The 13,395-nt window shown below is 45.7% G+C and overlaps 1 protein-coding gene across 5 annotated transcripts in view; it reads left to right on the top strand.

Moving 5' to 3' along the window:
- Positions 1-502: 502 nt before the first annotated feature.
- The window catches only part of Katnal1 (katanin catalytic subunit A1 like 1), a 62,201-nt gene continuing 49,308 nt past the window's right edge, over positions 503-13,395 (top strand). The window contains exons 1-3 of one of the 5 annotated variants that reach the window (XM_041677939.1): positions 503-634; positions 7,522-7,697; positions 9,327-9,487. In XM_041677939.1, coding sequence (XP_041533873.1) covers positions 7,536-7,697; positions 9,327-9,487 — 323 coding nt within the window. In that variant the 5' untranslated portion in view covers positions 503-634; positions 7,522-7,535. Of the gene's footprint in view, positions 685-887; positions 1,195-1,603; positions 1,773-2,878; positions 2,900-7,521; positions 7,698-9,326; positions 9,488-13,395 lie in introns of those variants that run through there. The other 4 variants (XM_041677937.1, XM_041677938.1, XM_041677940.1 and 1 more) reach the window with 4 other exon arrangements.

The raw sequence follows: 13,395 nt of genomic DNA, 5'->3' as shown, positions 1-13,395 counted from the left end.
GTTACCAAGCAGTTAGCCAGGATGCTGTGTGAGAAGCCCAGGTTATTAGGCCGACACTACAGTGACGATCGTGGTGAGTGGGCAAAGGACTACCCAAGACACGTTATAGCTTTGAATTAGATGGGTGGGGATCAGGACCATTTACGAGTTCCAAACGAGTCCCGAGTATTCCTGCAGGCTGTGTGCACACGCCATCTTTTGCAAAGGCTCTCTCCAACCCCACTACTTGGAAAACGGCAGGAGAGGGCTGCGAGCGGTCCACAAGGCTGCCTCTCAGCGAGGTCATGTCCTTAGACCGACGAGCAGCTCGAACGGCCGCCGCACACGTCCAGTGAGAATGTGGTAGGTGCAGCACGCCCTGCACCGGGTCTCCGGGCTCGTCATCTTGCCAGGTGAGGTCTCTGTGCTCGCAACACCGACCCCTGAGCATCCTTCCCCACAGCCCGTCTTCCCAGGCTCCTCCCAGAGCTGACTCAGCCACACGCCCTCCCCGCAGCGCTGCGACCGCTGCCATGGCAACCGTGAGCCGTCGCCTCTCCGCCCAGGCAGCGAACTAACGGACTCCGGTTGGCAGCTGGCTGGGTACCGCCCCGCCCCACCCCTTTTGACAGCCCTGACCTGCAGGATTTAGGTGGTGAGCCCGAGGGGCCGGCGTAACCGGGAGAGCAGGGCTGCGGCGCCCAGGTGGGCTGTCCCTATCCGCATCCCTTTGGTGGCCCTACTCTAGGCCGCTCCTCCGAGGAAAAGTCCAGAGAGTCGCGGGGACAGTGGTCCCTATCGCAGGGCATCATGGGACTTGTAGTTCGATGGCTTCTCAGGCTCGCCGCCTGGGTTGGGTGACTCGGTCCCAAGAACTACAAAGCCCAGCGGTTCTGAGCGCGGTGACCGACTGCTAAACTGGGAGCGGACCCGAGAGCGTTAATGGGGCTCTTTGTCTGCAGGGGGTTTCGGGGTGGTCGCTGAACGGGACGGGGTGCGTTGGGCTGGGGAAGCTCAGGTGAGCCGCGGGCCTCAGTGCTGCGCTCGGGCTCGGCAGCCACAGCACTCGCGGCCCCGCCCCATCGCCACCGCGCGGGGCCTGGGCCTCCTAGGGCGCTGCCCCTTGCTGCAGAACTGTGTGTACCGCACAAGGTCTTTGAGAGACCCGACGAACCCGTCATTAAAAGGCCTTTTGCCTTTCCCGTGAATCTCTAGGTATTTCTGCTTATTTTCAAGTAGCTCAGAGCTATTGGCATATTAAACCCATTCATTAGTGTGCGTTCAGAGGACAGTAATATTTAAAAGGATAAGCGTGAGAGCGGATGAACGATGCTACTGTTATCTGGCGGTGTCTTTTTTTTTTTTTAACCGTTTTGCATTATAAGGTTCAGTATTGTGGAATAACGACCGCCCCTTCCCCCCTCTGCTCCCCATTCATCAGCCTGAACGTTTGTACTTTGAAGTCTAGTTAAACTTTAAATGATTAGTTAACTTTTAAAGCAAATAGTAAAAATTTTAAAGACCATATGTGGTATTATTTTCCTTAGTTATCCTAAATATTTTTTTCCTAGAATTTCCGAGGGTCATGTTTTTAAAATAAAACATGCTATGCCACATCTTTTTAAAAAGTATTACTGTTTTAAATGTCGTGCTGTGGAATACAACTCAGCCACAAGAACCGAGTCAAAGGCCTAGTGGGAAGAAAGCTGACAGATCTGGAAAGTGGCCCTCAGCGCATCCTTTAAATTAAGGTTTTTACTAGATAGATAACCTCACATTTGCTATTATATGGGGTAAGTTGGGACGTTCTTGACACTGTTGTAGACTTATTATTATTTTTTGTATGTATATTTTTGTATGTTAGAAATAACAGCAAAAATAAGACCAGGAGCACTAAACTTATTTTCTCTCAATTGTGCTGACATACTTACATTTTAAAGTAGTGGGTTTTTTCTTTTCTTTTGTTTTTTGGATAAGGAGGTAAATAGTAAGGCTGTAGGGGTGGAGGTGAGGTCTTATATAGTGTAGAGATTTGAGGTATTGTATATTTATTCATTAAAATACATGTAAGACTATTCTTGCTGCTAGCTGATATGTTGAGTGGTGGAGCTAAGGAGGTGACTAGAAGGTGACCATCTCGTCTGTGGCATGCATTCATTTCCTCACGGTTGTGCGATGGGAACAGTAATTTCAAGAATGATCCCGTTTAGTGAATGCTTGTACACAGTGGTTTGTATTGAGGTCCTTATTTAAGCCCTACAAAGAAAATGGGAAGCAGTTTTTGTTACTTAGCGATGACGAAAGGGGTTTAGAGAGCTTGTCCAAAGTCGTGAACTGGAGACTTCAACCAAGTGTGTCTAACTCATAATCCAACCACTGGTGTGCTTTCCACAACCTCTTAGAAGAGCTTGGTCTCCATGGAGACCAGGGGAGACCTTTGGTATACAGTGCAGAACTGGTTCAAATGTAAACATTTTGTATCCACAATCATGAGGAATAGTGGCATGGAGTTTTCTTATGTCTGGTTTTAGAATCGATGACAGTCTTCAAACATGAGTTGAAAATATTTTTGCCTCTTTCTGGAGAGTGTCTTTTGCTGTGAAATATTAGTTGAGGATGTGTTACATTCATTTATGCGGTGGAACATTTGTTTAATGCTGCAAAGATGTGTTGCATTCTTTTATGCTGTGTTTGTTTAACCCTATGAAACTGTGTTACTTTGCCTGTCTAAAATACCTGATTGCCGTAATAAATGGCTGAATGGCCAATAGCTGGGCAGGAGAGAGAAATAGGTGGGGCTGGCAGGCAGAGAGAATATATGGGGGCAGGGGAGCAAGAGGGATCAAGGAAGGAGGCCAACCAGTCAGCCACTCATGGAGTAAGATACAGAGAAGCAAAGGAAAAAGCCCAGGGGCAAAAGGTAGCTGGGATAATTTGGGAAAAGCTGACTAGAAACAAGCCAAGCAAGACTGGGCATCCATAAGAAAAAATAATAATTTGTTTGGGTTCTGGGTGGCAGGCCCCCCAGAGAACAAAGAGTAAAGAGTGAAAACAACCACCTTTAGGACTCTCTAGGGCTTGCGTGTAGCTGCTGGGTCTGGAGTGGTTTGAGGAGGTCTTAACAGACTCTGTTTCCCCGACTGATACAGGATAGATGAGGTTACGCTCAGGTTCTCTGGAGTGGGTTTGGTGCGTTGTGACCTCACAGATTTGTCTATTTCAGTAAGCTGTCTGGTGAAGTTTGCAATGCTAGCCCTCCCTCAGTTCCGATTGGTAATGTTTCTCCCTTTTCCTAGCTAGCTTCACTAGAAGCTGACGAATTTTATTCAACTTTCTGAAAAATCTTCTTTTGGCCACACTGAAGTGTTTTGTATTTTTTCTGTTTTTTTTTTAAAGTTTTGATTGATATATTCACATTTTATTTTAGAGACAGGGTCTCACTCTAGCTTTGGCTAGCTAGAACCCACTGTGTAGACCAGGCTGTCCTTGAGACCCAGCTGCTTCAGCCTCAGACGCTGGGATTAAAGTCATTACCCAGCTCCCTTGGCACGATTTCTTCTCTTTATTATGTTTTCCCTTTCTGCCTCTTTGGGGTTTAACCCCTCCTGCCCTAAAATGAAAGATGGGTTGCTCTGAGCAGGCACCAGCAAACTGCAGTCCAGGGGCCAGTACCTAGCAGGCTATTCTTGAATGATCCAAGAACTAGGGATCACTTTTGCCCTTTTCTAGTAATTGAAGGAAAAAAAATTGATATATTGATCACTCATAGATATGGAAGGAAATTCAGATTTCAGTATCTATACAGAAGACCCTGCATTGGGATGCAGCCCCACTCCGCTGTTTATGTACCACTTATGGCTGCCTTTCTCTGCAATGGCAGAGTTGAGTCCTTGTGTCAGAGATCAAGTGGTATTTGCACAGGCCTGATACAAATACTTGATAGGCTGCCAGCCGAGTCTTGGTGCTGAACTGGACACCTAAATTATTAGTGCATACTCATTTCAGAACAAGGAAAGGTGGAAAAATGCATTCGGAACATTTAGATGGCAGCGAGTCAGAGGATGAAGCAGTCTGCTCATGCAGTGACCCGGGATCCATCAGTACACAGCACTGTCACCAGAGTAAGCCAACCCAACATAGCCAAGCTGCATAAGATAGCCAAGGCCGGTCAAACCAGCAGGCTTTCACACGGGTACCCGCTTCCAGGAGAATCTCTTTGCAGAATTGCAAAGTGGAAATGAAGCCGCGCTGCCGGTCATTTACAAATGGAGCATTTGTTAGCCAAGCAAGAAAATCAGGGACCATTGAGGAGCTGGATTGCAGTAGGCATAGAATTGTGTCTGGAGAAAATAAACTTGTTTAAAATGATTAGCCTTTTGGCATGAACGGTTGCTCAAAGCATTGAGGGCACCATTAATCAATTAAAAGCCCAAGGAAATGATTTTGAGTGGTTTTCCTTGGCTCTTGATGAGATGGCAGATGTTAGCAATATTGCTCCGTTGTTTATTTGGGAAGTCAACACTGAACTTGAAGTGATTAAAAAGTGAGTTTACACAAACGTTGTGTGTTGGGGGGCATCGAGGACACATACAGAGTTTTCAAGACATCAAAACATTTCCATACAACCTGGATCTTTGAAGATACATCATTGGAAGGGTGATTGTGAACAGCTGTGTTGAATGGAGATGAACTCAGGTGGACATGGTTATGAGGCAGGAAAATGTGCGCTAGATTAAGCTTGTGGTCATCTGTCATTCATTCTTTGGTGTTTCACAGATAATATTTATATCTTCCCATAGTCAAGGTCCATGCAGGGTCAGTATTTGGAATTCCCTTATGGAATTAGCTGTTGTCAGGTCCATAAGTTTGTGTCAAGAGTAGGAGCAACACCTTCCCTTGCCTTAGCCGCACAGCCGCCTGCTGGCTTAGCAATAGTTAGGTTTTGAGCTTTGGGTGGAGGTGGGAAGTTGTCAGAATGAGAGGGACTACCCTCAGCCATCTTACTGAACGCCAAGTGGCTTGCTTTTTGCCATAAATTCAGTAATATTTCTTAGTGAGTTCACCCTACACGTTCTAAGACAGAGCAGGTGCTTATAGCAAAACCAAGACCGCAATAAAAATTATTGCTGTGCCAGTTAGTGTTTCTGCACACTCTCCGTGTTGTTCAGCTCTCCATATAGTCAGAAGACAAACAAGTACAGCTCCGTTCTGCTCTCCTACCCCAAGTTTCTCCCTGTAGTCCTGTCTGTCCTGGAACTCTCTCGGTAGACCAGGGGGCTGGCCTTGAACTCAGAGATCCATCTGCCTCCACCTCCTGAGTGTTGGAATAAAGGCATGTGCCACCACTGCCCAGCTGACATCTCCATTCTTACAGTGGCTGTCAGTATTCTGAGCTCAGACGGGTTTTAGCATCGTTTTCCAGACTGAGGCAAATTTTCATATTAGATATCCATTTAAGTATGATATTGAAGTTCCTTTCAGCTTCCTCTTTAATCGGTCTTGAATAATCTGCGGAATGCATTGTTTAAATACTCTCTGAACAGTGCCTGTGCTGACTGGAAGTCACGTGGCTGCAGTTGCTAGTGCGATGTGGGAGGACCATTCTGTCTTCCACCAACTCGTTTAAGAACAGATGAAACACACGCAGCAGTATTAAAAACCGGTGCTAGTGGCATGCTGCTTGTGATTGATGGCGGGGAGCACTAACTCGGTTCTAAGCTTTGAAGACGGTTGATCCTTTTCATTAGGAGGCCTGCTTTACAGAGTCACTGCTATCTATAGGTTTTAGTTTTATCACCAGAGAATATAGAAAGTTTTACCTTATAATTCTTTGCATAGTGTCCTCTATTTTGCTTGTTAGTCCTTAGAACTTAAATGCTTGTTTGAACCTTTACAAAAAGGGATGCCAGGCCTTTTGTTATATCAAAATGTTTTCCCTACAAAATGGTATGCCTGTATATATTAGCAGAAATAGTATAATTTGCCAGACAGCAACCTTAGAAGATCATAATTTATGGAGGACTTTCTGTGTACAGGTTTATTCACTGAGGCTAAGCTAGCCATAAAGCAAGAGTCTAGACTGTTGTGACAGATAGGAGTGACTCATAGCCTAAAGGAAGAAGCCTCTGTTTGACTCTCATGGTTTTTTGGGTTCGGTCGATGGTAGGCTGGCTCCATGCTTCCGGTCCTTCTTGAGGTAGTTAGTGAATTAGGGCCAAGGGGCATGGTGACAGAGCTGTGGCACCCAGAGAGCAAAGAGAAGACGTGTGCTTTTTCTGTCTGGGTCCCCACCTATGAGATGCTGCTACCCACATTCTGGGTAGGCCTTATTTCCAAGGCTGATTTTTCTTTGGAAGCATTCTCCTGGATAGACGGAGAGAAGTAATTTACTGATCTTCTAGGACTTCTTAAATTTTTTTTAAATGTATGTCTGTGGTGTGAATGCATGTGTGTATGCATGTTTGTGGGTACACATGTGTGTAGGTGCACTGGCATGGCTGTGAACAAATCGTGGTGGTCAGAGAGTGACATCAAGGATCCCCTCCTTTGCTTTTTATCTTAAATGTTGAGGCATGGTCTCTCACTTGGGCCCAGAGCTTGCTGATTCCACTGTCCACTTTGGGAAAGTCAGGCTACCCAAACCGAAGTGTAATTTCCTAGGAAGGCAAGAAGAAATATTTCTATTTCCGCTATTAGACATTTAATTCGCTTGCTGTTCCAGAGATAATAGGGTAATTTGTACTCTTTCTAGGGCCCCTCCTCTGTCTTTCAGGAGTTTCTGTGCTTATGGTCTTGTGTAGAAAGTGTCTTTGCTAAGAAGCCTTGGGTGACTAGGAGACTTTGAGAAAGTCTAGAGAAAAGCCAGCATTGCTGAGGTGAAGGACTGGCCTAGAAACCGGAGGCTCAGAGGTCATTCCCAGCATCAGAAGGATGTCCAATAGGACAGCATCAAACAGGATGGAGAGACGGCTCAATGGTGCAAGTAGAGTCAACTCATGAAAGTTATCTGGCCTCCTCTTCCTTATACAAAACAGACACACGTTGAAGGAGAAGGACAGATTGAGATGCAGAAATCACTCACAGTTTTAATTTATACTTTGCTCTGTTGAGTGACACAGTCACAGCACCCGGATGATGATGAACTTCATAGGCTGTCCTCCGAAGTATAACCCGAAGTGGGGCTCTTTCCTCCTGGGGGCCGAGGGTCTCAGCAAAACAGCAAAAGTTAAGCTACTTCACAGTATTCACATACATTATAAAGAAGTAGCGGGCAGAAGAGAATCTCGTGGATATATGGGACTGAGTTGGTGGCAGTTAGGAATGAGCTAGGAGCAGCACCCAGGTCCTCATCTCCAGTTGTCTGTCACCTCGGTGACGCTCCCTGTTATCCCCTGGATGTTCTGTGGCCTCCTGAGTACTTAGAGAACTGGAAATGTAGTGCAGTCTCAAGACTGTTTGACTCTGAACCAGTTTGATGTACATGTCACAAAATTGATAACTGTTTTAAAACCTTAAAAAAACACATTGCATTTTATTGTTCAGGTATCTGAAGGAAGATGAATTTAGCAGAGATCTGCGACAATGCCAAGAAAGGGCGCGAGTACGCGCTTCTGGGAAATTACGACTCTTCGATGGTGTACTACCAGGGGGTGATCCAGCAGATCCAGAGGCACTGCCAGTCAGTGAGAGACCCAGCCGTCAAAGGGAAGTGGCATCAGGTAGGACGCCCGCGCGACTGTTCCCTGCGCCATGGCGGCCGTGTTCTGTTAAGTTGAGGCAGCAGAGTTGAGAAATTACCAGAGAATTCACACGTTCTGTTGTTATTGGTCTGAATACTGAACTACATCTCCCATATAATTCTATGTGCGGTTCTGATATCTACTCAATAGTCTGTGTTTCTGACCACGCATTTTAATCTTTGTAGCTGAAGGTTTTCTTAATTTTTGAAAATGTTTGTGCTCAATTGTATCTGCCAGCAAATTTTTAGAAGTAGGTGTTTCTTGTTGCTGTCTATCCTTTCATTTTTTTTTCTTTGTAGTTTTGACCTATTTCATAAAAGTTTTCCTTGAAAGTGCCCTTACAAACGCAAATGAGTTGGTAATCTAATCAAGGCATTAACATCGTTTCTGTCTTTTTGACTGTACAACTTGGTTATATAATAGTACAGTTAATGCAAACTTGAATTATAATTTCCCCAATTACTGTTGTAACTTAAAATCCTTTTAAAATTAAAAGTACAAAGTCTGACAGCACTTTGAAGTTTCCGTTTCCTTTGGTGTGTTTCCAGGGCCGCCCCTCATTTCTCTACCCGTCAGAAGTTAGTGCTCCCTAAGTTTTGAGGGAAAATGGGCTTGTTTTCCAACAGAAGATTCACCAGTTGCATTGAGTAAGAATGCCACACTAGCTGTGACTTGGGCTGAAATTCTTGGGTCTCAGGTTTTCTTGCCTCTCCCAGGCAGGGTGCTTGTGTTTTGTGGTGGGGAGTGTTTCCCTGGAGATTCCCGTGTGCACTTTATGCGGGTCCAGCATGTAATGTCCTGTATGTTGTGTCTTATGGCCACACATGCTGGTGTCCCCTCCACTCGGGGTCTGCCTTTGTTCTGCAGCTCCTCGTGGCTCTTTTCGGTATACTGTTCCAGGGAATTTTTTTCTGCTCCGCTTTGGAGTTAAGTGTGCTTTCTGGTTAAAAATTGCTCTAATTGTTAAAAAGGAGTTTATCGGTACAACTTTTCCAGTCGTTGTTTGCTCTTGACAGTTAGCATGGCAAGTTTGAAGACAGGACTTTCCACATGGTAGGTACTTATGTTTTTCAAATGTAGGGAAAGTCTTAAGATAAACTTTATCCAGGACTCAGAAGAGGTAAAGGCCAAAAGAGGCTGAGGTGAAGGGGGTCATAAATAAGAGTAGGTGCTGTGTGGTCCTTAGCAGTGTCCCCCAGTGACCAGTCCCTTGGGGCAAGCATTTCATACTTGGTGACAGTGGCGATGGCGAGTGGGGGTGACAATTTCGACCAATTTTATTTTAGTCTCTAAGAATATTGAAAGATTTAGCATAGTATCTTCAATGTCTGGGGTGAAGAACTTGTTCCTGATACAAATGCTCGATTTAAGTTATATTAATAATCAGCACATGCTTTACTAGACAGTCTTCCCTTTTGTGAAGGGGTGAGCAGTGCAGCCTCGGCTCTCACCGCACTCTGCGCCTGCCACTCTGAATAGCTGTTTATAAGGCATCTGTGACTCATTTGCACACTTTGACTAGCGCTGAGGAAGTTTACCTCTGCAGTAATTTATTTGCACTTTATGTGAACTTTGAACGGCTTCTAATGTAACGGCTCCTTTCTTAAGGTCCGGCAGGAACTGTTGGAAGAATATGAACAAGTTAAGAGTATTGTCAGCACGTTAGAAAGCTTTAAAGTCGACAAGCCCCCGGACTTCCCTGTGTCTTGTCAAGATGAGCCATTTAGAGATCCAGCAGTTTGGCCACCCCCTGTCCCTGCAGAACACAGGTAAGTGAGACTCGGTCGATAGGAGCTTCTAGATAACCATGCTCAGAGTGAAGCTTTATTTGAACAGTTTTGCAGAAGCATTTTGGGGGCTTATAGACTTAATATGCTTATCATGTTTGTTCCTTGTAAGGGTCCAGAGTTTGTGTTGGTAAAAGAAGAGGCAAATCTGTGTCATGCCCTTGCTTTCCATGGCCTTACGGTTGTCACTGTAACAGGTGCCTGACAGCGGTTAAGAGACGTCTTTTAGATTAGCACCACACCTTGGTGTTTGTTTGAGAGGATTGACCCCTTCCAGTGAGTGTGGGGAGACTGGATTCATCTGGTTTGACTGCCAGAGTCTTAGTGTGGATGGGACACCTGTAATTTTCAGTGGCCTATCATTGCTTAAAGTCCAGACTCCTCAGGGTGGCAAGGAAGGCTTCTGTTCCCACCAAAAGTTTTGTTTTGCTTCTCTGACCCTCTCCATCTGATTGCTCTCCTCCTGTCTCCTGTCTGCTGTCTCTGCTGGGTTCTTTCTCCAAGGAACCCAGTAATTCACACCTCTAAGCTGCTCCTGGTCCTCAGGGCCCTGTCAACTGGCTGCAGCATGAGCTTGCAGCTGTCATGTTGCATTTGCTTGTCTCCTCAGGATTAGAGAGCAAGTGATGGAAGGCAAGGGCCAAGACTGCGTTTGCTTCAAAACCACACAGCAAATGTCCTTTGCTAACACAGAGGCTTGCCCATGGTAGGAGTTCAACGCTGGCTGAGGAACTCCATTAAGTTCACCAGTTAAGAGACTGAGTCCTGGGGAACTGGATGTGTGAGTTAGGTTAGATGGGGATCTGAGATCAGGTTTTGGGCTTTCCTTCTGTCTCTTGCCTTGTGACATGGTTCTGTGGGCAAAGTGTTGTTCTATAGGAAACACATCTTCCTTTTGCTGGTAGCTGGGGCCATCTGTTCAACTAACTGCTCTCTTGAAGTTTTCTAAAACGTTTAAAGGATTGTGAAAAATGGCTAATATTTTGTTGTTTTGTTTTAAGACAGGGCCTTGCTACGTAGACCAGGCTGTCCTAGAACTTGTCATGTGGCCCAGGCCGGCCTCTATCTGTGAATCTTTTGAATTAACCTCCCAAGTGCCAGGATTGCATTCTGCACCATCTCAACCACCTAAATACTTCTGGAATTTCTTCTACTGAGTTCCGGGTGTTTGTGATTTCCCTAGTAAAGGCAGGCACTAGATGAAAATTTATTTTTCAGGACAATGATGCATTTTTGGCTTAGGTAGCCCTCATCCCTCAGAGCACACCATTTGAGGAGTCATGACTGTTCTCTGGGAAACTCCAGAGTAAATACTGAAAAGAAAGGAGGGAAGAAAAGGAAGGAAGGAAGGAAACAAGGGAGGAAAGAAGGAAGGAAAGAAGGAAGGGACGGTCGTCTGTCAGAGCATTACATTGTCCCTGTACGTGCAGTTAATGGAATGCTTCATTTTTTTTTCCTGGAAATCATTAATTCCAAAATCTACTTCTGGCTTAAAGCTAAGAATTATTAGTAAATTGATATTTTAGAGCGCATGTTCTGAATTGTTAGATTGCCTTCATTAATTTCAGGAGGCAACTCTAACATTTGTGACTCAAATGATGAAAATTGTGGCTAACATTCTCCTGTTGATGATTGCCGGCCTGGAAACCGTCACTTATTACCGGCTCCTCACTCAGCTTTCTCCTGCTGTTTGTCCTTCTGACATGCCTATGACTTAGACTGCATTTATGTCTATACTTATTTTCAATCCTATTTTTTAAATGATGAAAGTAAAAGATAAACACACAGCAGACTTTCTCCACACTAAATTAATTTTTTTTCCTATGTGGGTGCTGGAGAGATGGCTCAGTGGGTGCTGTCTTGCAGAGGACCCAGCTGGTGCCCAACATCCACACTGAGCGACTCACAGTTACCTCTAAACTGCAGCTCCAGGGGATCTTTTGGCCTCCCTGGCATGTGCACACATAAAGGAAAACGAAGTCTAAAGCAGTTCCGCCACGTATAGCCCTTGTTCGTGGCGTGTGCTCTGCTTCTCTGTGGATTAGAGACAGTGAATATGAACGCGACAATCGGAGCATGCGTGCCACCTGGGAGAGAGGCTCTCGTTTCCACATTGTGAAAGACCCTCAGAGTGGTCCTTCCCTCAGGAGGAGACCCCTAACCCAAGGAACAGTCGAGACCACTGGCTGCAACGGCAAGAGGTTATTTATTGAGCCATGCACAGGTACCTGCGGGCATCAGAGTCTCTTTGGAAGACTTGCGTGCCCTCAGGCTGGGTAGGGGGTCTTTTATATGGAAACAGGCAGGCAGAGTAGGCATACAGAAATAGAAGCATGGTTACAGGAATCCCATTGGTCAGTTCGGATGGGGCGATGGGTTCACTTGGGGACAAGCTCCTCGGGGACATGAAGATATGATAATAGCTGACTTGGCTCTATCTAGAGCACATGTAGTTTTTCCCAGAACTGTCCGTTCCCCTCCTAGGCCTGGTGTCTGACCACAGATATCCTGTTTTGGCCACCTAGGAGTACCGACTTTACCTTGAACTTACATTGGTTTGTGTGAAAGCTTTGCAAAATGGCATTACAGCAGCTAAGCTGGGGTCTTTCAATTGTATTACTTTTGTGTCAGTACAAGTACCTGATGGGAACAATGAAGAAAGGCTCAGTGCTCAGGGCTTCGGGGGCTGGAGTCTAAGACCCCTGGGCACTGTGTTTTGGGCAGAAGGCCTGAGTGAAGGAAGCACCTGGCGGAGGAGCGCCTCTGCTAGCCTTGAGACAGGAAGCAGAGGGGCAGCAGAGGCGCCAGGGGCAAGATCACAGTACACGCTCCAAGATCGCAGTACATGCTGGCCCTACTGGTGAAGGGTCCACATGGCCCTGTCCCTGGGACCCAGTGTATAACACATGAACCCGTGGGGATATTTCACGTTCAGACTTTTATCACACCTGTCAGTGACCACAGGAAAACACGGGACAACTCAAGAGGTTGTATGGTGCGGTTGGAGGTTGGGGGTGTGGAATGTTTAATTCCTAAGTACTAATACGGGTTTAAGACTCCAGGAACAGGCTCTGCCTGTAAACAAGCGGCAGTGGCCTGCGACGGTGGAGAATGCTTTAGTGACGCACACACAAGGCATGCGTTACTGAACCAACTCAGTCTGGTGCATTGAACGTGTGCAAAGATGACCAGGTCATCGTGTGCTCTCAGTTACAGGCCGTGGGAAGCTGGAATTGAACACCATTTTACTACTTTAAACCTTGTGTTTCTTCTCCAAGTCATGAAACAAAAACTCCACCTGGAGATGATGGCTGCCTGGCAAGGTTCTTTACAAAGACAGCTGCCGTCCCCACCTGGGTCTGAGTGGTGTGACTGATGCCCACCTGCTCTGGTGCCATAGCTATTTTAACTCTGGACATTGACTTCAGCCTCTTCTATAGCAGAGTCTCTCCCTCGCGGGATCAAATAAGAGAACTCAGTGATGATGACCAAGAGGTATAGTTAAAATCAACGGTCAGCTTTGGAAAAAGGAGCTACGGTATTCTTTCAGATAAATAATAAAAGAATGATGTAATTAACAATTATCTCATTCAGAAAAACTTCTAGTAATTTTATTTTCTCCTTGAAAATTCTGCATAAATCTTTAGTTTCTGGACCATGTTGGATAACGCCAGCAGAGAACATGCTGGGCTTTCACTGTTGACCCATGAAGTTGGTGTTCATTTTCAGGGGACTGGGTCTACTAAGTAAGCACTGGCCACTTGTATCTCTAAGTGGTCTATGATTTAAGTCCTCCAGCGACCCCACCACATATGGACTGTTCTAGCATGCTCAATTAATGCTGAGACCCTGATGTCCAGACAATGATAGTGATGCTAAGCTTGTTATTT

Source organism: Microtus oregoni, unplaced genomic scaffold (assembly GCF_018167655.1).
Source record: "Microtus oregoni isolate MIOR12 unplaced genomic scaffold, Mior012 000029F_ref0000214, whole genome shotgun sequence".
Taxonomy (NCBI): domain Eukaryota; kingdom Metazoa; phylum Chordata; class Mammalia; order Rodentia; family Cricetidae; genus Microtus; species Microtus oregoni.
This window is presented reverse-complemented; position numbering and strand designations above follow the sequence as displayed.